Source organism: Pipistrellus hanaki (assembly GCF_964339955.1).
Source record: "Pipistrellus hanaki genome assembly, chromosome: 7".
In the NCBI taxonomy this organism is placed as follows: Eukaryota; Metazoa; Chordata; class Mammalia; order Chiroptera; family Vespertilionidae; genus Pipistrellus; species Pipistrellus hanaki.
Window position 1 is genome coordinate 78157028 of NC_140509.1, and position 25761 is coordinate 78182788.

The window sequence follows — 25761 nt, forward strand, 5'->3', positions numbered from 1 at the left end:
GGCTGCAGGGGAGCCTTTCAAAGTCTGGGTTTTAGAGCTACAACCACAGACGGCTTCAATGGGCATCAGGGAGAGTGGGACCCAAGCATCAGCACTTTTTAAATTCTTCACGGGATCCCCATGTGCAGCCAACATTGAGGGCTACTGGCTTAATTCCACACAAGGCTCTGTGGATGGTTAAAGATGCCCTCGCTAGAATGGAACCCTGTCTTCCTCAGGCTGTGGCTTTCAACCATCCCTTAGAGCAGGCGTCTAGAGGCAATAGCATCATTAATGACCAGGCAGCTCCGGAAACCACCAGGAAGACGTGGTGGCCCAGTGTCTGTGGTCTGAGGGACTTGGTTCCTTTCATGTTTTTAAAAGCATAACCAGATAAATAAATTGGACTTCATCGAAATTAAAAACGTCTGTGCTCCCAAGGCCACTAAAAAGAAACCAAAAAGACAGCCACAGAGTGAGAGAAAATATCCGCAAACTATATATCTGATAAGAGTCTAGTGTCCAGCGTGTATAAAAAATATTATAACTCAATTGTAAAAAGACAAATAACCCAATTAAAACTTAGCAAAGAATTTAAATAGACCTTTCTCCAAAGAAGATATATAAAAATATAACTACCCTCTCCCACTGCTACAAACACACACACCAAACACACACACACACACACACACACACACACACACACACACACACCATCATATGACATCACCATTTAAAAAATGTTACAAAATTTTCCAAGATTTTCACACTGACCGGAAATTTCTCTTATAGATCAAAGTAGGTACCTCCAACAGGTGTTATTTAAAATCACTTTTCTGAGATGGCCCATCTGGCTGTGGTGGGAATCTGCAAGCCACTCAGAACCGCTCTTCTGCCCAGCTCGGAGGAGCCTCCCATCTGGGAAGCAAGCCCAATTTCTGAGGCAGGCAAGGTGAGCACTAGAGAAAATGAACCGTTTTCCCAAACAATGACTATCTGACTGCAGATCCAAACATTGCTCGAAAGACTCCTTTAGAACTTGTTTAAGCAAAATAAAGGTATTTTTTTTAAAGTTTTAGATTTAAATGGGGTATTTAACTTATTTCTTGGCAGACATCAAATCCTATTGTTCATAAAACAATTAGGGAAATAAGTGGTGTGGTATCAACTGGAAGGACAATGAGATTGAAGGGAAAAGAGAAACAGAATGTGTCTTAATATTGGCTGCTGTAATAGTAACAGGGCTTTGTAAATACTGTCTGCAATGAAACAAACAAATTATGAGATTTATTTTAAAAACAATGAAACAATGGATGTCAACAAAGATTGAGCACAAGCTAATTCTACTTGTTTATATAAGCCAAAGAGATACCATCTGATTTTAATAATTAGGGATTGTTATATCTGTGTTTCTCAATTTTTAGCAATGTGTGGAGACATTTTTATCGTCTTTACTGAGGGTGAAGGTGGTACTAGTGCAGGGGGTCATGGCCAGGGATGCCACTTAACATCCTACAATGCATAGGACAGACCCCCTCCACCTAACAGAGAATTGTCTGGTCTGAAATATCAGTAGCACCATGGTTGAAAAACCCTGGGATAAGTAAATCGAAGCATGCTCATATGTTGACTGTATCAATGTTAATATTCTCATATTGTACTATAGTTTTGTAAGATGTTACTAGTGCAAATGGTAAATGGGACCTCTCTGTGTTATTTCTTAAAATGACACGTGAACCAACTATTATCTTGAAAGTTTAATTTTAATAAAGATAATAGGAATCAATTTTAACTAGAAAAAAATCTATTGTGTTTTGCCTTAAGGAAATTTATCTTTTAAGTAGTAAAAAATGTATGTGTATAGCAAAAAAATAAAAAATGTTGCTTTAAGAAATAAAAACATCTATTACACCTCCACATTGATGCTATTACAAGAATTTGATTTCCAGATAACACAGCCTCCCTTATGATTGCCTGGTGAGGGTTACTAACGGTTTCCTCTTCAGCAACATTACTTATCCCAGGTCAATAGCAATATACAAGTGACGGGAGAAGATGAGGTGCAGAGAATCAGACTTCACCTGGCTCCTTGGCTGTTTTTGGTTGTCCGTGTGGTGAGCCCCAGGTCTATCCAGAATTTAGTGGAAGTATAAGGAGCCATACATTTAAATAGAAATGAGCACTTTCCAGCCGCGTCTCTCATGTATTTGTTCTTGAATTCAGAAAGCCTGGGCCTCACAGGGGAGCCAGTTAGCAATGCAGACCCACTGAGACATGTCCCCTAACGAACCCAGATTTCCAGTATTTCTTACTGATTCTGTGGCTCAGAGGCGTGGCCCCCAAATTAGCATTTTTAGCAAATGCCCCTGGTGTACCAGGTTTTGAGGAACACTGCTGTAGGGGTCGCCGGGCGCTGGGCTGGCTCTGGACTGCCCAAGAAGTGACTGGGGTCATCAAGTGGAGCGATAGACTTTAGTCATCTTTCCCAAGGGCCGTTAAAGGGTTTTCTTCTAGCGCCAGAGTGTATAGAGGCAATGGAAGGAAACCTGGCTGAGAACTGAATTCACGCATCAGGAATGGACGGGATGTGGATGCTGCGCTGTGGAGAGGAGAAGAAACCTGGCGGTGGCTGCACTGCGCGGAGGAGACCGCAGCCAGGTGGTCCCAGCCCGAGGGAAAATAACGGGGTGCGTATGGAGGAGGATGGTGAGGGGAGCTGGACCTTCCTGCACTGTGGGTGGGAACAGCATGAGAAGGGCATGTGACTTCACCTTTTAACCCTAAGGGAACACAGACTGCACTATCCAGAAAAGAATAATGTATAAGCAAGGTATAAACATTGTCCAGTCTCAGTTCCTTGAAGCTGTCATTTTTGCCCTGTGCTCCATTGTATTCAGGAATACAATGGAGCACAGGGTCCATTGTATTCCTGACTACACCATAGCAACTTTCCCCATCTCTTGTTTGTGACCTCTTTCCCACCCTTGCCTGCCCTTCTCAGCCTGTTTCTTGGCTAAGACTTTGGCTTATCTCAGTAATATTACTGACTAGATGCCCGCTGCACAAAGATTCGTGCAATAGGCCTTCCTTCCCCTGGCTGCTGGCACCGGCTTTCCTCTGGCATCTGGGACCCAGGCCTTCGCTCTGGCCACCGCCTTCCATCTTTGTTCCGGCAGGAGCCTTCAGTCTTCACTCTGGCCACAGACTTCAGTCTTCTCTGCTCTGGCTGGAGTGTGGCTCCTGTAGCTCCCTCCATCCCTATCCTCCCTCTCATAGTGGGTGTCCCGCCCTGCCCAGCCACTCTGTGCCTGTGTATGCAAATTAACCCGCCATCTTTAGTGGGTTAATTTGCATACCCATTCCTGATTGGCTGGTGGATGTTGCGGAGGTGTGGCCAATTTTCATATTTCTGTTTTATTAATGTAGATTATTCACTTCAGCTGCTTGGTCTCTGGTCCTCTCAAGTACATACTCTTCCCAGAACCTCCAAGACCAGTTTGACCTGGATGAAAATGCCCTGCCCACCAAGAAGCTCCCATCAGCTGGTCACACCATTGTGCTGGTGATGTTAACTATAAAACCACTGGGGAAGCACGTGGCAAGAAGTAGCCATAACAGCTTTTCTCATCTGCCTCTTCTTTTGCCTGTACTAATTTGGTCTTATCTGTTTGGATATTCCATACTTGTCCTTTGTCACACTGGACACAGTACCCATTGATCCTTATCTTGCAGGTCTAGTTAAAGAATGACAAGCAGGTCTCTCCTCACATATCAATTTGATCAATTGTTAACAGTTGCAGGGAATGTAGTATTTAAAGTATAACATGTGACTGCCCTGTGCCACCCAACTAGTCATGCCTGCCTTGGGTTAGGATGGGGGTAATATTAAAAAAGACTACCATCTTTGGGCTGAATTGTTTCTTCAGGGCTGATATATTAACTGCAAATACTTCACAATATCTCTTTGCATTCCTTTACTCAAACCCCAATCTTCCGGTAAAGAAACTATAGTTGACCCTGAACAAGATAGGGATTAGCTGTTTTGGCTCAGTGGACAGAGCATCGGTCTTGCCCAGGTTGGATTCCAGTCAGGAACACATGCTTGAGTTGCAGGCTTGATCCCCAGTAGGGGGCGTGCAGGAGGCAGCCAATCAATGATTCTCTCTCATCATTGATGTTTCTATCTCTCTTTCCCTCTCCCTTCCTCTCTGAAATCAATAAAAAAAAATTTTTTTTAAAGAGATAAGGATTAGGGGTTCCAATCTCATGCACAGTTGAAACCATTTTTAACTTTGACTCCCCCAAAACTTAACTGCTGATAGCCTACTATACTGATATCGTAAGCAGTTGATTAACACATATTTTGTATGTTATATGTATTATATACTGTATTCTCACGATAAAGTAAGCTAGAGGAAAGAAAATATTAAGAAACTCATAAGGAAGAGAAGATACATTATGTATTACATGTATTTACTTGGAAAACAAAAACATGGATCAGTGGACCCACACAGTTCAAACCTGTGTTGTTCAAGAGGTCACTTGCATTACAGTGCATGAACACAGTCCATTCATATTTATTTGCAGGTATAAAAATATCTGGGGAACAGAAACTGCAGGAACTGTGTTTTTTTGTCCAGTGCCTTTGGCAAAATGGATTTTGTGGTTCTAGTTTGGAGACTGCACAAATCTTCCTAGTTTTAGGCTGAACAGAGTCCCCTAGTGGTGAAAGTCCTTTCCTCTGGCGGGTTCTTATCTTTCACTATCAATTGCCTGTCCTTACTGGTCTCTAATGACAAAACGTTGCCTCTGTCTCGTAGTTGAAATGGAAACACCCAGATCGCAGGGGTTAGCACACAGTTTCATTGCCATCTTCCTACACCAACCACAGCAGGGGAGTCTGACCCGTATGCCTGGGAAGGTTAATTCCCCACCAGGTGTCTTCTCAGGGCAGCCCTCATTCAGCTTACCTTGTAGTGGAAGAGAAACAGCCCACAGAACAGGCTGTACAGATCTGCCGTGAGCAGCGAGAGGTTGACCGAAGTGGCGCTGGTTTTCTTTATGACGATCGGCATGAAGCTGTAGAGGCCAAACATGCAGGCGCTGAAGCCGACGTAGAGCAGGCCTGGGGGAGAGAAAGACAGGCAGCACTCAGCCCCCTCCCCGGCCGCTTGGCGCCCACCGTGGGCGAGAGGAGGGAACCCGCACACCACTGATCCTTCGCGAAGGGAGTTGTCTTTCACTCCGCTTACTGGTGTTTCGGATTGGTGAATACACAGCTAAAACATGTGAAGTAAGAAAAGACACTTTCTGCTTCCCACTACGTAGCTGATATTTTGCACCTTTTATTATAGTAAGGAGTGATACCATCAGAACACGGGGTCAAGGCTTCTGGATTCTATTCTCAGTTGTGTGGTACTTAACTTCTATCTGTCTCTGTTAAAACTTCTTTCATCTTCTAGTTTTGTTTTTTTGTTGTTGTTGTTGTTTTCTATTGATATTTTTTTTCTTTTCTTTGCAAATAGGAACAAAATTGCTTGGTATCATGCCTTATCCACAATGACAAATAATGACATCGATCTTAAAGTTGAAGGGCTTACCTGTCAAAGAGATTGGGACCTAAGTCAGAGAACTGAAATGGAATCCTAACTGCACGATCCTGGGAAGACAAGGTCATTGCTCTGAGCACAGATAACCTTCCAGATTTGTGAGTCCTGCCCAGTCACATCCCCAGCACACAGAGACCTATTCCTTCATCACCTTTCCCAGCATGCCGTGGGCCTTCACATGTAAGTTCTGTTTTATATATAAATAGGTAAATGCGTTGCAAACCATCAAAGAACTAAGTTGTCTAACAGAGAAAGATAAAGCATGCCCTCAAAATGCTATATGGTCATCCAGTCTCTCATCCTCTAAATCAATCTTTCTCTCTCTCTCTAACTAGATACACAACTGTTAATACTAACTCCATAAGCGCACAATTTTGTTGGATCTCAAGCAGAAGTTTATAACTAAATCTAGAGTTTGGTATTTTTCTCGGTAGATGTTTATACCACATAAATGTAGAAAAATAATTCTCATTTCTCTACATTGAAAGAATAAGGCATAGAATAAGCATAAGTAATACAAGCCAGTGGACTTTGTAATACAGTAAAAGTAACCAGCTTTTTCCAAGGAACCCTTACTCTGTAACGCCTGTGGTTGGGCCTTGGGCAGATGGCCTCCTTGAATCCTGGGCACTTTGGAGGATTTGACTGTGAAAACCAGTGACTTCCCCAAAGAGGAGTTTGTTTTTCCCTATGAAAAATGCAGGGCATCCCCCCAAATGTGCATACACTTTAACAGCTGAGCGCTCAATTCTAAAAATGAATTGTGTTTTAATAAGCACTGCCTTTATAATTATTTAAAGTGTGTGTAGACATTTTTGGGGACACTCCATAGTTAAGGACACAAATAATCATGCTACACATTTCTGAGCCTACATTGAAGGAAAGCCACATCAAACCTATATACAAAATTAGTCTGAACAGTAAGCAAACTCAGTGCAACAGCCCCCTCTAGTGTGGCGGGAGTGCCCCGGGAGGACAGGGGATCACCCTTCCCTATTCGGTCAAGGGCAAGTCCTCTGGGCTATTCTGTCATTGCACTATCAGAGGGTGATTTTCCAGTCTCAGCAGAAATCTTCATTGCCTAAAAGAGGTCAATTTTCCTGTGCTTGGGTTTCACGCGACCTATTATTCACCTGCCTTTTAAGCAAGTTACTAAAAATGCAACACTGAAGAACCTCCGATCAATCCATGAGGAGACAACAATTAATTCCGTATCCCTTTAAGGAAGCTGAGGCTAAGGGTGAGATCTAGCCTAAATCAATTCACTGGAAATAATCAAACTTGACCTGAACAGAGTCCAGCCCCCCCCGCCCCCCCCCGCCACCTGCCACACACACACACACACACACACACACACACACACACACTTTTTAAGGCTAGAAAGTTTCCGAATCCTACTCTTCCACTACATTACCTAGCACACCGTGGATGCTCACAAGTTGGCTCTGACGTTTTCCATTCACTCAGTTATTCAACCATTTCTTCATGAAATGCCTGGTATGCCCTGGGCGCTGTTGGGGGCAAGCAGTGAAATGGAAACGGGGTAGACAAGAGGCCTCAAGTTGGTGCTAGGGCCAAGAAGAAAGAAAGGGGCTCCTTCCAGGGCATGCCAGGGGCTTGCCTTGGGCAGGGTGATGAGGGAAGGCTGCTCTGTGGTGGTGGAATTCACCTTGATGGCTGGAGGACTGAAAGAGCTGCCAGGGGAGGAGGGTTCTAGGCAGGGAGCTCTGCAAAGGAAAACACTCTCAGAAGGGCCAGGGCCAGGGCCAGATGTGTTCCAGCAGCTGTCAGAGGACAGATGTCTGAGCAGAAGGAACAGAATACGGTAGTGATAAGAGCTGAGGTTAGAAAATCAGGCAAGGGATGAATTCTGCTGGGCCTTGTACATCTTGGAAAGAAATCTTATTCTCGTTGTAATAAGAAGCCTTTCGGAGTTTGTAGCAAGTGGCTGATCTCGGATCTAAACTTTTAGAAGGTGACTGGCTACTGTGCAGAGAAGGGATTGGAAGGAGAAAAGCATACGAGGAGACCAGCAAGGAGCGTAGTGTCAGAGTCCAAGCAGGAGATGCTGGTGGCTTTGCTGGGAATGGTCGTGGAGGTGAGGGGAAGTGGCCAGATCTGTGAAGACTCAGCAAGTCCTGGTGATAAACTGGATGTCGGTGTCAAGGGGAAGGGGAGCCTCAAGGATACCGTTGGGTTCCGGCGGATTTATAAACTGGGTGAATTGTGATGCCGTTTACTGAGATGAAGAGAAATGAGGGATTGCCAGGTTTTCAGGGAAAATGGAAAGTTCCATTTGGAACGTGTTAAGTTGTAAATGCTTGTGCATCCTCCTAGAGGATTTGTGCAGTAGGAAGCGACATTGTAATTGGCAGGCTCAGAGGCGAGGTGTGACTTTACAAGCATATTTGGTGAGCCAAGGAGTGTAGGAAACCAGACACACAGTAGAGCTTACCCTATTCATCAGCTTTAAGATTCTAAATGTAGTTTTAAAAATACATTTTATTGATTTTTTTACAGAAAGGAAGGGAGAGGGATAGAGAGCTAGAAATATTGACGAGAGAGAAACATCGACCAGCTGCCTCCTGCATATCCCCTACTGGGGATGTGTGCCCACAACCAATGTACATGCCCTTGACTGGAATCAAACCTGGGACCAGTTTCGGCTAAATGTATTTTTAAAGACTGTAGAAGTTATATGAAGGGGGGTGGGAGTGGGATGTATGCATCATCACAGTTACTCACTTTGCTAGGTTAATCAGTGTTTTCGTATGTGAATATTCTGTTTCATGAGCAAAGCATACACTGAGTGGCCTGATTATTCTGATCTCTGAATGCATAATAATCTGGCCACTCAGTGTGTGTGTGTGTGTGTGTGTGTGTGTGTGTGTGTGTGTGTGTATTTTAGAGGCCCAGTGCATGAATCCGTGCATGCGTGGGGTCCGGCCAGCCTGGCCAGGGGGAGGGAACATGGGCCGTTGGCTGGCCTGCCTGCCTGCTGGTCGAACTCCTGGTAGAGGGTACAATTTGCATATTAGCCTTTTATTACATAGGATATACACTGAGTGGCTAGATTATTATGTGTTCAGAGATCGTAATAATCTGGCCACTCAGTATAGCTAGCACAGTGAACACGGGACTGAATGACAGGACTGCTGCAGCGTGCTGATTTGCTGTTCTTAGACGAACATTAGCTTGTTAGTGGACATTAGCAATGCATCTAAAGGCCCAACTTGCTGTCCAGGCAGAGTTTTAAAAAAATCGATCAACTTGATGGAATAAATGAACTGCTTTGACTTTTGACTGACAACTACATAATAGCTGCAATAACACATTTATAGACAGGGTATCTGTACAACCATTTCTTAATTGAAATGTTTTCTTTCTCACTGAAAATAGCATTCATTCACACTTGTCCTCATGCACCAAGAGGCTTAAGCTAAAGAGACTGGAAAAGAATACTGTCAGCTGACACTAATTGAGGGCTTGCTAGGTGTCACGTACTTTATATACGTCAGTCAATTAATCCCCACAACAGTATAACGCCATGACTAGTGTTACTCTCCTTATACAGATAAGAAAATGAGCTTATAGAGTGTATGAGTCAAGAACCACAGCCCATACCAGGTTCAATAGAGGAAATTTAGTATGGGACACAGTTACAAAGGCATTTGAATGGATGAGCGGGGAAACGGGAATGGTGAGGCCATGCAGAGACTAGCAATAGCAGTGAGCAACAGCCTGGAACTAGAATGATCCAGTGAGGAGTCCCAGCAGCTGCTGTGCCATCTCCCGGCTCCCCAGGAAGTAAGTGCCACGCCAAGCCTGAAGTCTCCTGCCACCTCTTGTCATTCATTCATTCGCTTACTTAGTAAATATTCATTCACTGAATATGTGCCTAGAATTGAGCTACAGGAGGTCAAGATGAGGTAAGAAGGACATAAGTGACCTTGGGGAAAAAAACAAAAAACAAAAAACAAAAAAACCAAACCCTCAAACCCAACTCCATCATCATTTCAGAAGAAAAGGGCGAATATTTGATTGCCTTTCTAGACCGTTGTGGCCTCATTTCCCAACAGGAATTAAACAAATGGCTCCATAATGCGTTCCTTTTACACGGCCCTTCATCATTTCCAACTGCAGGGACTGACGTTTCAATGGCAATGCAAGAGCTCAGAACAAAACTGCCTTTCGATGGCACACTTAACTAACACAGAGTCATAACAGAACCTCGGTAGACGAGCACATGCAGTCCACATAATCAGAGGAGAGATTATTTTTTTATTATTACTAGGACTATTAATATAAAATGAATTCGCACTCACGGACCACTGCAGGAGAAGCGTCCCCGAGCAGAAATAGTTTGTTTCCTGGCACTGAGAGTCACAAAGGCAAACATGTGTGTAACCTGCCTCTGGTTTCCTGGCCCAGCAGCCCTCCCCACCCCGCCCCCACCTCCTCCTCTCTATTGATTTCCATTTCATTGGAACATTCTACAGCAAAATGCAAGAGAAAGCAAGTGGCGGGACTCTGTGACAGCCACAAGGGCTGGGCAGCCCTGGAAGTCACTAGAACTAATCCCCAGGGAGAGTCCTGCATCATTCTGTAGCTTGCAGTGCATTTTCGGGGGGAGTTTTCTCAGCAGCAGGTGGCTTTGAATGCTCTGGAGTCACAGGTAGGTAAAGTAGTGTGATGAAGTTTATGCCCTTGCTGACCTAGCTCAGGAAGCAGAATTGGACTGAAGCTGTTAATTCCATCAAAGCTCATCAAGTGGCTCAAGCAGCCAGCTTCTGTGTGGGGGACCAGGTTATTTTCACCCCCATTTACATGCCCTGCAAGTACAATTTCCAAGTGCCTCATTGCTAGTATTCATGCATCTTCGTATAGACACTGGGGGCATAGCTAGGGGCCTAAGGTTATTAAATGGTAGTCCCTACTAGAGCTTTCTGTGTGTTAGTTACAGCATCGCTTAGGATCTCAAGCCTTTGTCTTAATTTTTGTTGTTGTTGTTTTAAGAGAAAACTGATCTTAGAAAGAAATGCAATCTGAGATGCCCCTGGCTGACTAACCAGCTCAAGCTGTCTCTGGTATTGTTCACCAACTCCGCTGGAGGTCCATCAGCCATTCCTCATAGGCAAGATACTCCCTTCTGAAAGGTTTTCATGGGCACAGAATGTCCATGACATTGTTTTTCTTTTATGCCTTTTTGTCAAGTTCCATTTTCTCCCCTTTCCCGGAGTGCCACTTTTAATGACCACCTCGGTGCTGTGTGGCTTGGCTAGAGCAGACTGCTTGTCATTTATGTCCCACCACTGCCTCGGGGCATTCTTTCTTTTTGGCTGGTCTTTCACCTAATGACATACTCTGTGTCTCCACTAATGGCATCCTGATGAGGATAATGGGCCAAGGCTCAATTAGGAGACATTATGAATCATACAGTGTAGTCTCTTGTAGTGCACAAGCATTCCTAAAATGACAAGGGGACTTCGTTTTCTTTTGTCCCGCATTCTAGATCGTTTCATTGTTCTCACTCCAGGCCCACCCACCTCACTCTGCAAGTGTACGTCTCAGGTTCCCTGAAACAAGCACCATCTTAGGCGAACAAGCCCCTTACCTATTTGCCAGTCCCAGGGCACCTTCAGCAGCTCCTTGTGCTCCATGATGGCTCTGCAAATGGAGAGGAAGTGGACATGAGCAAGCTTAGGAAGCATCCTACTTCTCTTCACGCACCAGCTTTGTACAAATCACGCAGCAACCAACTGAATGTCAAAACGACCTCTGGGCCATGCAGAGGCCAGTCTAATTAGACAGACTGGGGTTTATCCCGAAGCATCTCATCGGGGGTGGCCAGCAGGGGTGAGTGGGCCAGTGGGCACGGTGGAGCCCAAGCCTCCCACCGACCTGCACATCCAAGCAGTCTACCTCCGGCCCATGTTCGTTCTTGCTTAGATGCTTCCTGAGAAGGGAACGGTGAGATTCCGCAAATGTCTGTGCTTGCAGGTGAAATTAATTTTCTGACTGAGCATTTTCTAGGGCGGGGATTCTCAGACTTTCATGTACAAAAAAAAAGCTTCCTGGGTCTCCTCCCTAGCGATTCTGAGTCCATAGATCTGGGCGGGGATGTGGATGGCATGTCTGAGGGGTTCTCGCAAGGTACCAGAGCAGCACACTGAAAAGAGGACCAGAGGTGAGGGTGGCACCATGCCACCAGTGCTGTTTGGTTTTGGTGGGTCCTTGATGCATCCCATTTGCCAAACCCGCCCACAGGCCAGCACTTCCATGATTTCGGTACCAGTGTCTCTGAAGGGCTCCGTTGGCGCTAATGGGGACCGCTAGTGAAGCCAATGAGCACTGGATGTAGGAATATATTTGTTGGATTCAAGAATAATAACCCATAAAATGAGCCATCCATCTACAAAATGTTGGTTCTGAACAGTCGAACTAGGCCATTTCTTTTCCACTCACACACCTAAAGCGCCAAAGTGGGGAGCTTTAAAATGCCATCGTGCTTTCAAAATGAACCAACAGTAAATCCTCGGAGAGTCTTCCCGTCTCAGTGCCTAGTGTACTATGGAGCTTTTCACTTCTATCTGAGGGTACTGACATTGGGAGGATTCTTAGAAACAGCCTATTTGCAAAATATTTACAGTGATGCTAAAATATCTCCCATAAATAATGGAAACACAACATTTCATGCAAATCCATGGGCAATAGACGAGCAAACTGATAAAAGAGCAAATTTAAATGGCAAGATTGCTGGTGGCAGTCATCACTAGTGAACAGAATGTCACCTTCTGGAGGTGCACCAGATCGTGACATTGACACTTCGTTTTTCTATTTCTCTACGTAACAACCCACAGGCTAGCTTAAAAAAATCAGTGTACATCTAATAGTTTCTTGTCAATCATATTCAAAGCCCATTAAATGTTTTTCTAATAATTTACAATACACTTACTTAGTTTGGAAGAAATTTACTAATAAAGATGTTGAGTTTTCAGATTTCATGTGGAGAATGGTGACATGTTCCCAGCTTTGATTTTTATAAAATAAAGTTACCAACCCTACGCCAAAGTAAAAAAAAAATTTCAAACACATGCCAGAAGAATCTCTACTGTCTGAGTTTCTTGTTATTTTTACTCACAATTGAATTCCACTGAAAAATGCCCCGAAGAGTCCAATCATGCCCAGGAATTCCACTCGGCTCAGGGTTCGGATGATATACTCTTCCCAGACGTTAGAGATACCATAGAGTGTGGCTCCTGCTAAGACCAGAAGGTCCCCTACCAGCTTATTTTCCCCTAGGGACAACAACAACAAAAAACAAAGAGAGCTTCATTAAAAATTCTTAACAAGAATTTAGTGCCAGCAAAATTCTATTCTGACATTTTTAAAGAAGTTCTATAACATATCACCTGAGTTTTAGTGAAGTTTGTTTATGGGTGGTCAGATATGCTTCCCTTACTAACTCAAGAAATGCATGAAGCCCCTCCTATGTGCCACTGTTCTAGGCATGGGCAACCAAGCATGAGTAAGACACAGACCATGGAAGACCAGGTTCCTTTTCTTCTACCCAACAATGAACATCCCATGGCTTGCCTTGGCCTCACCCCCTGAGGCAGGTAACCTGGTGAACGCACAGACACTCACCTGCTCCCTGATGCCTTCCCACAAGCACGTCCGCTCCCACCATGCAGCCCATCCCCAGAATGCAGACCACGATGCCGATGAAATGCACAGCCTTGTACCGGATCAGCAGGAAGAACCAGGAGAGTAAAATCACCACCGGGATCACAAAGCAGTCCAGGAGCTGTTGGCAAGGAAGACAAGGATCGCAGGAGGTCAGGGGGAAGCTTTTCATGTAGTGCAGAACCATAACTTAGCTCTGTAGACTGGCCAAGTCCCATGAGTCTGCGGTTCTGTGTAGAGCCAGAACTAATGCAGTTAAAACAGACTCAGAAACAAACTCAAATGAGTTTTACTTAGACATCCCCAAGAGGAAAAGGGGAGAAGGCAAATTTGTAAGACAGGCTGGTGGGGAAGACTCTCTGGATCCCTCAGTGCCTGGGCCCCAGAGGAACACTTGTATACGCTGAGCTATTTCAGATGGTCCTTCCACTTTAGGAATAGATCTGGGAATGGGAGGTAAGGGGACAGAGGTCTTACATTGTTTTATAAATTATTAGAATTTACACAAAAGTTGAACTTAATTTCTCCCAGACAACTGTCTTCCCACAGCCAGTAAAAGCTACTCTCATCTGTCCTTGAAATTTCACTCTTCAAAAGAAAATTGCTGTAAATATAAATACAAATATGAATCTCAGAAGTTTACACATAACTTTAAAATGCTGTTATAAAAAAGAATAATAAAAGCTAGAAGTTTGAACAGAGTGTAGAAAAAAATAACTGATTTCATTTCTTATATATTTTGCACAAATAGTGAGATTCCGAAAGCCCCGAGAGTTGGTGAAGAATCCACTCTGACATGCAGTGAGGTAACATGGTGAAATGAAAAGACTCCTATGCCAGGGGCCAGAAAGCTGAATTTGAGCACTAAGTCCTTGCTTATAGTGACATGACTTTGGGAAAATCACAAATTCAGGAAACATCAATTTCCTGATAGTAGAAGAAGATGACTCCTACTGACCTTCCCCAAAGATCATTGTGAAGCTCAGAAACAATACATGTGAAAGCATTTTGTAAATTGCTTGGGCCTCGATGCCAATCTACAATCCTATTTACCAACACATACGCTGGGCTCCATGTACTGTTGTTTCTCTCACACTGTGGTAAGCTGCAGTGGCCTTTGACACTCCATGCAAAGTAGGGTCTCCACGAGACAAACTCATGTCCCACTGGACTTCGAGGTCCATATACTAAATGTGAAGCTGGTGATCCTGCCCCATTGCCCAGCACAGCTCCTCCGCTAGAATCCTTGATAAGTGGCCCACCTCCCAGCAACCAGATTCAGAACAGTGACCTCTAATACTCCTTCATTCTATATCCTATTGACCACTGACTTCTGCCAATTCCATCTTTTAAACATCTTTCAAATCTGCTCATGCCACCCTCTCTCACTTCCACCACCTAGACTGAGATAGTGTCAATTGCAATAATACTAAATATTGAATTATTGGCATAATGCCTGCCTTCCTCACATGTCCTGAGGTCCAGGGGAACAGGAATATTTTCCTGTTGCTCAAAACCCTATTGGGGAAATACAGTATCCAATAATAGTTATTGAACAAATACATATATGAATTTATAATGACCAGAAACATCAAAATAGAGTTTCCAAGATTCATTTAAGGCTGAAAAATATATGTAGACAGTAGTTCACCCCCACCTTTTCCATGGTTTCACTTTCCCCAGTTTTAATTACTGTTGTAGTAAAATACAAAAATGCTTTAAAAATGCCTAAAACCATTAGGAAGCTTTTACAATGTTTGAGTTAACTTTATTTGAAACCTAAAGTGTGATATTAAGAACACATTCCCCACTAACCTGAAGCATGTGTATCCTAGAGATAAGGATTTGAACTGACTCAGAGTAACTTGCAAGATAGCCATTTGTGTAAGTGATGTCCTCTCCCTAACCTCCCCCTGTTTGAGATTAACATGTGTGCATTGACATAACTCACTGATAGCCACCTGAACTGCTGCAGGTACGGAGTAGGCTTTAAAAATAAATCCTGGCCAGCTAATGACACTCCCTATCGAGACAGCCACAAAGGCATGTCCTTCTGTCAGTCCAGCAAGCTCCACATTCCTCTTTCCTGCCAGATGACAGAAGAACGGCTAGTAACTCCCCATTGAGACGGGACTGAGCACTTGGGTGAGGAACACCAGCCCCCTGCATCCAGACTAGACCAGCCCAGCTGCAGGACCCCAGAGGACAACACCACCAGGATCCCCAATTAAGTTTGTACCCGCAGCAATAGCAACTTGTGTGGGTAATAAAATGCTGTGTGATTTGCAACTGCATATGATTCATGTGGTATGATTAAATTCCTCCGGCAGTTAATTGAATTATTTTGCGTACGCTTAAAATTTAAAGTAAAGCTTCTGGTCTTTTTGGTCCTAAGTCTGCCCTTGGTCCTGCTGGCATAGAGTAGCCTCTTCGCTAGCAACTACCTGAATGTCCCAACTGCTGCACGGTTAAAGTTTATCAAGAGGGGCACCTTAGATAAACGCCCCAGATCCTTTCCCAGGATCTACTTGAGACAGTTACCCACGGTCAACCACAGTCTGAAAATATTACATGGAAAATTCCAGAAATAAACAATCCATAAGTTTTAAGTTGCACATCATTCTGAATAGCATGATGCAATCTCATGCTATCCCACTCCATCCTGGCCAGGGCATGAATCACCCCAGCATATCACACTGTATATGATACCCACCTGCTAGTCACTTAGTAGCCATCTCAGTTATCAGATTGACTATCATGGTATCACAGTGCTTGTGTTCAAATAATTCTTATTTTACTTATCCTATATAATAAAAGGCTAATATGCAAATCAACCAAATGATGGAATGACTGATCACTATGATACGCACTGCCCACCAGGGGCCAGACTTTCAACCAGGGGGCAGACGCCTTCGTGGCAGTGCTAAGGATGAGTGGGCCTAAGCTGTCAGTCACATATCCCCCAAGGGCTCCCAGACTGAGAGAGGGCGCAGGATGGGCTGAGGGACACCCATCCCCAATACATGCACTGGGCCCCTAGCATTGTTATAATTGTTTTATTTTATTATTGTTAATCTTATTATTTATGTCAATAATATTATTTTATTATTGCCTAGTTTATAAATTAAACTTTACCATAGGTATGTATGTACACACATAGTATACATAGGGTTCTGTACTGTCATCAGGGGTCTTGGAACATGTCCCCCAGGAATAAGTGGGGGGGGGGGGAGGCTACTGTATTTGCAGAGCATCCCTGACTGTCAGAGTGGCTTTTGGCCCTATAAGCAGCACTCAGAATCCCCTCCACCCTGAAGCTTTTTGTGACCTGGACAGATCCTTCATGCTTCTCTGTGCATTGGTCTCCTCTGCAAAATGAAACAAGCAATCAGATCGTAAGCTGTCCCTGGGGCTGCTGGGAGATGAGGTGATGGGCCCTGTGAAGAGTGATTTAACAGTGTGATGGCTGGGGGCCGAGTCCGGAGGGGACAGCACTCCCGGAGGGGCAATGTAGAGAGGGGGTGGCTGGTGGGGTTGTACTACACAGGGTTGCTCACTGCATAGGTAATTAGCGAAGGAACGACCCTACTCGATGTGGTAACATGCACTCAGGCAGGTTTTCTCCCTGGCCTCAAATGCCATTCAAGTACACTAGGAAATTTCAGTTTGCCAGGGAAAGCTGTTCCCTGGGCACAAAACAGTTGGTGTTTTGCTTTAAAAATTAGAAATGATTGCATCAACGGTTGAAATATTTAGCTGCATGCTCCACGACTGGGATTTCATTATCTGGCTGGAAGCCCTCGATCCAGGCCTCCATTCCTGGATTACTGAAGGCGAACGAGGCCATCATCCAATCTTCAGGGAGGACTGCAGTGAGCCTTTTGGGGACTAGTGTCATTAGAAACCCCAAAGCATATGATGAGTCCTGGGATCTATTCCCTTAATGGGTTGAGCTAAAAAAAACAAACACAAAAAACAAAAAAAACCCGCTTATTTGTAAATGGCAGGTCTTTGTTGGGAGGATTTTCAGGAAGGAAGAAGGGAAAAGGAGAATACAAATCGGAGCCAGGGTTTCTGAGACACTGCAGCCAGGGAGGCGTGGTGCCCGGACACAGCAGGTGGTCAGCAGTGAGTGGCCCAGGGAATTAATGAATGCACAGCCACTTGGCATCACTGAGGGTCAGAAGGGACATGTGAGGTAACCCAGGGTGCTTGCTACTGGCATTTGGGCTGAAATAATTCTTCATCTTGCAGGTCTGCCCCACATTCTCTGCAGAGTACAGTTGGGCCCTGACCACTAAAAAAAAAAAAAAAAAAAAAAAGAAAGAAAGAAAGAAAGAAAAAGAAAAAAGATGCTTCCACACATTAACAGGTGCCCCTTGGGGGTGGTATCTCCCCAGTTTTTTTTTTTTTGTTTTTTTTTTTTGGGGGGGGGGTACTGCCCAGTTTGTGACCCTTAATTAAAAGTTGGGATCTCAGAAGTCCCAAGAGAAGTGATGTGCTCAAGGTCACTCAAATTGCTCACACCAGCGGCAGTGCCGTCATGGTTCTTTTCTGAACAGTATTTAATGAAGGTCAATTACAACAGGGTTACTACAGGTGGAGGTCTCACTCCCGTACCTGTAAACTACAGAAAAGGAACCATTGGGTACATGATGTTATTAAACAGGCTATTCTTTGCCAGTAATTTCTGGCTCCAGACTTTCCCCTGTGGTCATATAGCATAAAACATACCGACAAAATGATTTCCCAATGGTTTTTCTGGTAGCCTCACTCCTTAGCTAAGCGGCAGTTAGAGTAACAAAAAAGAGAAACATTATAATAGATGCCTGTTAAAAAAAGAAAAAGAACCAAGAAAGCTTCCGATCTGTCATGAACCTGTATACTGTATTTATCTTTCTTTGCATACATTTCTATAACCAAAAGAAAGAGTATAAAACATCTGTACCAAAAAAACGAAGAGATGAATATTGTTTCACAATCATCTTATGCTCAGACAATTCTCTAAGAACTTTAAGAGTATTCTGGAAAGAAAGTGTTCATTACCTCTTAAATTTGCATAGCATTCTCCCCTATGGGTATCAAATTAGCTATTTTGCCTGAGGGAAGGAGCAAGAGGGAAAGGAATGTAAGTCTTTCCTGGCCTCTGGGTGATACTGCCAAGAGAACTAGATCCCGCTACACTCCTCCCAGACCTTACTTGGTTTGTGTGACATGCGTGTTTGTTTCTTGATTAAGAATCTCAGTATTGCTGAAACTGGTTTGGCTCAGTGGATAGAGCATTGGCCTGTGGACTGAAAGGTCCCGGGTTCGACTCAGGTCAAGGGCATGTACCTTGGTTTCGGGCACATCCCCAGTAGGGGGTGTGCAGGAGGCAGCTGATCTCTCTCATCTATCCCTCTACCTTCCTCTCTGTAAAAAAAAAAAAAAAAAAAAAAAAAAAAAAATATATATATATATATATATATATATATATATATGAGAGAGAGAGAGAGAGAGAGAGAGAGAGAGAGAGAGAGAGAGAATCTCAGTATCATAATATTAGGCATAAAAATCTGGGAGAAGAAATCAGAATCTATGAGAATAAAATATTAACAATGGTTATCTTGGAACTGAGTCCTCTCCGCCCCACTGCACCAATTCTCTGTGCTCTCCAAATTTCCTCTCTTGCACATATGCTACTTTCAAAATATATAGAGTGTAAAAAATACATGAGGGTATAAAAGATCCACGAGAGTCAGATCCGTCTCTCTCAAGTGTGTAAAAAAAAAAATTAAAACAAAACAAAGAGCTGCCACCCAGCTGTTCCCATTACAGGAGAGCTTAATGGGGAAGTGACCTCATCCCTCTTTCTAATTCTCCCGCCCAAAAGAGACTCCGCCAGCCTTCAGCGCCTCATTAACGCTCCCCTCAGGCTATTCAGGGCGAGAAAGCTCCCCTCACAGGGCCCAGCTGTCAGAGGCTAAACCTGAGGCAACTGGTAGGTGATTCCAGGGAAAAGAACATTTCCCCAGTCCCCCTTCCTCTTCTTCTAATTGGCAGTTCTCCCGTGTTTCTGAAAGTGATCTATATTATAAATTCATCTCCGGTGAGTAAGACGGAATTGTTAACAGGGAAGGATCTTTAAAAAGACAAACTTCAGTTACACAGACACAGTAAGAGCCCTCTTTGGGCTGGCAGTCCAGCTGAAGAGAGTGGATATAATTTGGGAAATGTACATTCACATTAAGCACCATGTTAATTCAGGGGCCTGGAGACCATCCCAGAGGCATTCTTGAAAATCCAACCCAGGAGACAATTCAGGACGCGGTGTCTCTGATCTGGAACCAATTTTTCTCACACCCTCCCAGGGCTAGTTCATTCATAACACCTCTGCTCCCTTCTCTCCCCCCCCCCCCCCCCCCCCCGTCCCCCAAACCCCATATCTTAGGACTTAATGTTTAGGCTTTTCTCTTAAAACACTCCTACTGGAGGAGGCCATGTTTCCATGTGCTGCCCAAGAGCTCCAAAGAGATAAACTGGGTCACAGTGTTGACTGTATGACAGCCATTTTCCAGGAAATGTCTTATTTTTAGAATTCAGAAAAAGATTTTCTCCAAACTATTTTTCTTGTTTCCACAGGTAAAGTTTTAAATGTGTGAGTTTCATATGTTCCCATGCGCCAGTTCATCAGAACTTCCACAATGTTCAAGTATATTCTCTTTACGTTTTCGGCTTCGGATCTCAAAGATGAAAGAAAGGAAGGAAAGAAGGAAGGAATGAAGGAAAGAAAGAAGGAAGAAGGGAAGGAGGGAGGGAAGGAAGGAAGTGAGGGACGGAGGGAGGGAGGGAAGGAGGGAGAAAGGGAGGACACTGCCATGTGCTGAAAATCTGGGATGGGCACCTAGAAATCTGGGTGGCCATGGGAAGATATCAATAATGAGGAGACACACGTTCTTCAGCTCCGATGCAGTGAAATCCATCCTGGGTGAAAGCAGAGCTGTCAGAGCACAGGTTCCTTCCGGTGAGCATCATTAGTTTTTTGTTTTTCTTAAAACATGTTTTTATTGATTTTATTATGATTTTATTTTTTAATATATTTTATTGATTTTTTACAGAGAGGAGGGGAGAAGGATAGAGAACTAGAAATGTTGATGAGAGAGAAACATCGACCAGCTGCCTCTTGCACACCCCCCACTGGGAATGTGCCCGCAACCAATGTACATGCCCTTGACTGGAATCGAACCTGGGACCTTTCAGTCCGCAGACCGATGCTCTATCCACTGAGCCAAACCGGTTTCGGCTGTTTTTATTGATTTGAGAGAGAGAGAGAGAGAGAGAGAGAGAGAGAGAGAGAGAGAGAGAGAGAGAGAAGAGAGAGAGACATGGAAACATCAATGCTGAGAGAATTATTGATGGCTGCCTCCTGCACACTTCCCATTAGGGATGAGACCACAACCTGGACATGTGCCCTGACCAGGTATTGAACCATCAGCCTCCTGGTTCATAAGCCAATGCCTAACCACTGAGAAAAAACAGGCAGGCTCATTGGAGTTTTAATCAGGTTTAAAGCAAACTCTGATGATCAGCCAACTGGATTCCAAAAGTAGAAAGCAAGAAATGGAAATGCCCTGGTGCCTGCCATATACCAGGCACAATGCTAGGTTCTTATGTTACAGATGAGAAATAGGAGCACTAAGGTAACAGGTAACTGATTTGATCCTAGGTCTGCCACTTGCTTGCACAGTGAGCTTAAGCAGCCGAGGCCCAGGAGCGGTGGTCTAGGCCAGGCCAGCCTGAGCTCCAGCGAGCAGGCTCGTGGGCTGCCTCTCACACTAAGAGCACTCCAGGGGGGATGGCAGGCTCAGAGGGTACTTAAGAAATAATCAGTTTTTATATTAGAGGAGGTGAAGGGTATAAGAAAACATATGAGAATTAGAATCATTTGTTTGAAGTGATGGGCCTCTGACACTGGCACCATCTTGTTTTTGGAGAAGTGGTTTCCTTGAGTCTTGTGCATGAGCACATTAACAATAACATTAAAGAAAGTACAAATTTCAAAGCCCATGTCGAAGGAAATGAACATTTTCTGATAAAATATTAATTCGACATCAATTTTGCATTGTTTTGATTCCTCCCAGCATTAAAACAGCGGGGAGAGACAATTTCAAAAGCTGAAGGAAAACATCTTGTGCTTCTGGGGGTCTGTTTCTAAGTCTAACTCAACTGAAAAAGAGCAAAACCAAATGTTCAGCACCTTGTACTTGTCATTTATTTATTCAGTCAGCAGTTATTTATTAAGTGCCTACTGCATGCTCAGCACTGCTTCAGGCGCAAGAGATGCTAGAATGAAGTAATCTCTTTGCATCTAGGTGCAAGTGGACAGTGTTCAACACACGCGTGTTTCTTCCCTGCACTTCACAGCTAGTTTCCTTCCCCAAGGACTTGCCCGGCATTGAAAGCTGGCGCAAAAACATGGCCACTGTATGCAATGTTGTTTGCCTACTTGTAACCACATGGGGAGGCAGGTTTTTAAATTTGTACTGATAGTGGGAAAACTAGGAGGGGGGAAAGGAGGGAGGGGGGGAGGGAGGGAGGGAGAGAGTAAGGGAGGGAGGAAGGGAGAGAGAAAAGGAGGGAGGGAGAGAGGGGAAGAGGGAGGGAGGGAGAGAGGAAGAGAGAGAGAGAAAGAGAGAGGGAGAGAGAGAGAGAGAGAGAGAGAGAGAGAGAGAGAGAGAGAGAGAGAGAGGAGAGGAGAGGAGAGGAGAGGAGAGGAGAGGAGAGGAGAGGAGAGGAGAGGAGAGGAGAGGAGAGGAGAGGAGAGGAGAGGAGAGGAGAGGAGAGGAGAGGAGAGGAGAGGAGAGGAGAGAGAGGGGAGAGGGGAGAGAGGGGAAGAGGGAGGGAGGGAGAGAGGAAGAGAGAGAGAGAAAGAGAGAGGGAGAGAGAGAGAGAGAGAGAGAGAGAGAGAGAGAGAGAGAGAGAGAAGAGAGGAGAGGGGAGAGGGGAGAGGAGAGAGAGAGGAGAGGGGAGAAGAAGAGAGGGGAGAGGGAAGAGAGAGAGAAAGAGAAAGAGAGAGAGAGAGAGAGAGAGAGAGAGAGAGAGAGAGAGAGAACAGGAGAGAGAAACAGACATTTAAGGGCATCTTATTTATAATCTGTCTACAATGCCATTGGAGCTAATAATCGGCAGGGGACCCAGTGGCCCTGCTTTACTGGCAATTCATGTTGTCAGTAAAACCTGGGCTTATCCACCTCACTGAAAGTCTCCTGAGAGTCCTCTCTATGGCTGGAGCCAGTCACTCCTCCTCTGTAATTCATGACACTTGTGTATGGCTCCATTTCACCACCTTTCCCACTGTATTATAATTTGTTTACAGAACCCTCTTCCAGCAAAATAGAATGATAAAACTTTTTGAAAATTTAATTGTCCCCTTTAAATTATGCCTCGTCCAGCCTTCAACCTGTACATCGGAGCCTTGAGAAAAGAAAGAGAGAAGATCCCTTAAAAAAGGAGAGGTCACTGATCAGCTTTCAAACAGAAAGCTGACTTTCCTGACTCCTTTCCCAAGAAAGGGTCTGGAGCTGTGGTTCTCAACCTTCCTAATGCCATGACCCTTTAACACAGTTCCTCATGTTGTGGTGACCTCCAACCATAAAATTATTTTCGTTGCTGCTTCATAACTGTAATTTTGCTACTGTTATGACTAGTGAAGTAAGAAGAAACCAGGTCTCTTCAAACATGATAGTTTGGTCAGTACAAGGAGCTCACATTGGGAACAATTTCCAGGACTCATGCTGAAAACCATACGGAGGGGTCTGTACTGCTAACTCTTCTCCTCCTTCTCACATGGGCATTTCAGAGTCTTCCCATCCTTCAGGCAGTTTCCAGCAGGGACAAAGGAGAAGAAAGAAATCCCTCTGACCCTAATTGTTTTCCTTTGGCCACACTGCTCTGACCTCGGCATCTTAGCCAAATGAAAGCCAGCCTCCCCAACGTGCAGTGAGATATCCAACCCTGAGACTAATTCTACGTGACACACACGTGCAAAGCACGTGATAACATTCACATACACCATACGCATGCGACAGCTTGTCTGGTTGCAAGAAGTTATAAAGCTGATATTTCTACTGAAATGGTTTCTATAGCACAGTTATAAAAATAGTATAGCTTTTAAAATTTAACCAAATGTCATTGCTAATCTGTCACAAAATTATAGGCACAATCTATTTATTCTGTACAAGTGAGATAGAAACCCACAAATGTGTCTTTAAAATAAAATCCTTATAAATTCAACATCATGGTGTTACCACCTCTCTTTTTACTTTCTAATAAAGAAAACAGCTGGGTTTCTCCACTTCAATGTCTCTATTATATTTCCCTGAATAAATGTTACCTCTTTTGCCATTGTTAACTTTAGCTTTTGAAATGGCAAAGTTATAATGTATCTTTTTTTCCAAATGATGTTGAACATTATTAGCTATTAGGGGAATGGAAATTAAAGCCACAATGAGCCTGGCTGGTGTGGCTCTTTGGTTGAGCACTGACTTACTAACCAGGAGGCCAGGGTTCAATTCCCTGTCATGGCACATGCCCAGATTGTGGGCTCGATCTCACTGGAGGGCATACAGGAGGCAGCCAATCAATGATTCTCTCTCATCATTGATATTTTTTGTTTTCTCTCTCTCCACCTCTCCCTTCCTTTCTGAAATCAATAATATATATATTTTTAAAAACACAATGAAATATCACTACACATCTCTTAGGATGGCTAAAATAAAAACACCACCAAATGCTGGCGAGGATGAAGATCTCTCATACATTGCTGGTGAGAATGTAAAGTGGTATAGCAACTCTATAAAGTTGTTCGACAGTTTCAAAAACCAAATAGCAGCTTTCTATATAATCCGGAAGTTGCAATTTTGAACATTTATCCCAGAGAAATGAAATCTTATGCTAACACAGAAACCTGCACATAAATGTTCATAGCAGCTTTATTTGTTTTTTTAAATATATATTTTATTGATTTTGTACAGAGAGGAAGGGAGAGAGAGAGAGAGAGTTAGAAACATCGATGAGAGAGAGTCATCGATCAGCTGCCCCTTGCACACCCCCTACTGGGGATATGCCTGCAACCAAGGTACATGCCCTTGACTGGAATCGAACCCGGGGCCTTTCAGTCCCCAAGCCGACGCTCTATCCATTGAGCCAAACCGGTCCCGGCCATAGCAGCTTTATTTGTAAAAGCCCAAAGCTGTAAACAACCCAGATGTTTAAACGGGTGATGGTTCAACAAACTTGGTATATTGATACCATGGAGGAATACGAACAAACTGTTGATGTTTGCCACTATTTGGATGGATGTGAGGGCATTATGCTTGGTGAAAAAGCTAATCTCCAAAGGTTAAATACTGTATGATTCTAATTTACATATTATTCCCCAGTTGACAAAATCATGTAGACGGAGAATAGATCAGTATTTGAGCAGGTGAGAGGGATGAGAGTGGTGAATCTGGTGTGGCTTCGTAGGATACCACAGGGAGTTCCTTTGTGGTGATGGGACAGGGCTGGGTGGGGCTGATCCAAACCTGACTCAGGAGTGAATGCTGATTGTTGAGTCTGTGATGCCCAATCAGAGATGGCACCTCTCTGCTAGAGGGCATTTGGGAATCATGGGCACACTTCTGGTTGGTACAAAGTCTAAAAAAGACGCTACTGGCATGTAGTGGCCAGGGGCTAGGAATGTCAAATGGTCAATAAAATAGAAGAGGGACCCACATCATAAAAAAATTATCCTATCCAGAATGTCAGCAGTACTCCCATTGAGAAGTATTTGTCTAAACCAGGTGTCGGCAACCTGCGGCTCCAGAGCCGCATGTGGCTCTTTTTGTTAAGTGAAAAAACCCTTTTTTTCTTCAGATTGACAGCTAACTGCACGATCCAGTATATAGCATTAAGGTAAGAAACAATATATGCAGTGTTATATTTGTTTTAAATGTCGCAATGGTTTTGCGGCTCCCAGGTTTTTTTTTTCCTTCTGAAACTGGTCCAAGTGGCTCTTTATGTCTTAAAGGTTACCGACCCCTGGTCTAAACCAATCTGAGAAACCTCATTCTTTTTTAGTTCAGATTTATACCAATTAGCTTACAGTAGAATCCCCTGTCATCATTGTGGTCCAATCAGAATAGAGTTCCGGGCTTTTCTTCCATGGTTGTAGGCAAGCATTCTTTCTGTCTCTCATTGGGCATGCAGGAAGCACGTATGGCCCCGTCCAACTTGTGTTTAGATAGCTTCCTATTCAATCTATATAATTTAAATTAATTCAGGTTGTTTGTTTGCTGGTTTGTTTCTCCATTTTGGTTATTGTTTCTAAGAAAATTATTAGGATGGCAGAACTACTGTTGAGGTATCAAATCTAAGTAAAATCTAATAGGTTAACAATGTTTTGTTTCATCCTGGAACTTTGGAATGCGTACAAATTCAAAACGTTGCCATTAAAAGAAAAATGAGG

General features: G+C 43.9%; 1 protein-coding gene across 1 annotated transcript in view; it reads right to left on the minus strand.

Moving 5' to 3' along the window:
• The window catches only part of SLC35F1 (solute carrier family 35 member F1), a 261374-nt gene that overhangs the window by 20247 nt on the left and 215366 nt on the right, over positions 1–25761 (minus strand). The window contains exons 4-7 of the mRNA XM_084889941.1: positions 13236–13395; positions 12730–12886; positions 11203–11255; positions 4950–5104 (exon numbers count right to left, since the gene is read on the minus strand). Coding sequence (XP_084746067.1) covers positions 4950–5104; positions 11203–11255; positions 12730–12886; positions 13236–13395 — 525 coding nt within the window. The remainder of the gene's footprint in view (positions 1–4949; positions 5105–11202; positions 11256–12729; positions 12887–13235; positions 13396–25761) is intronic.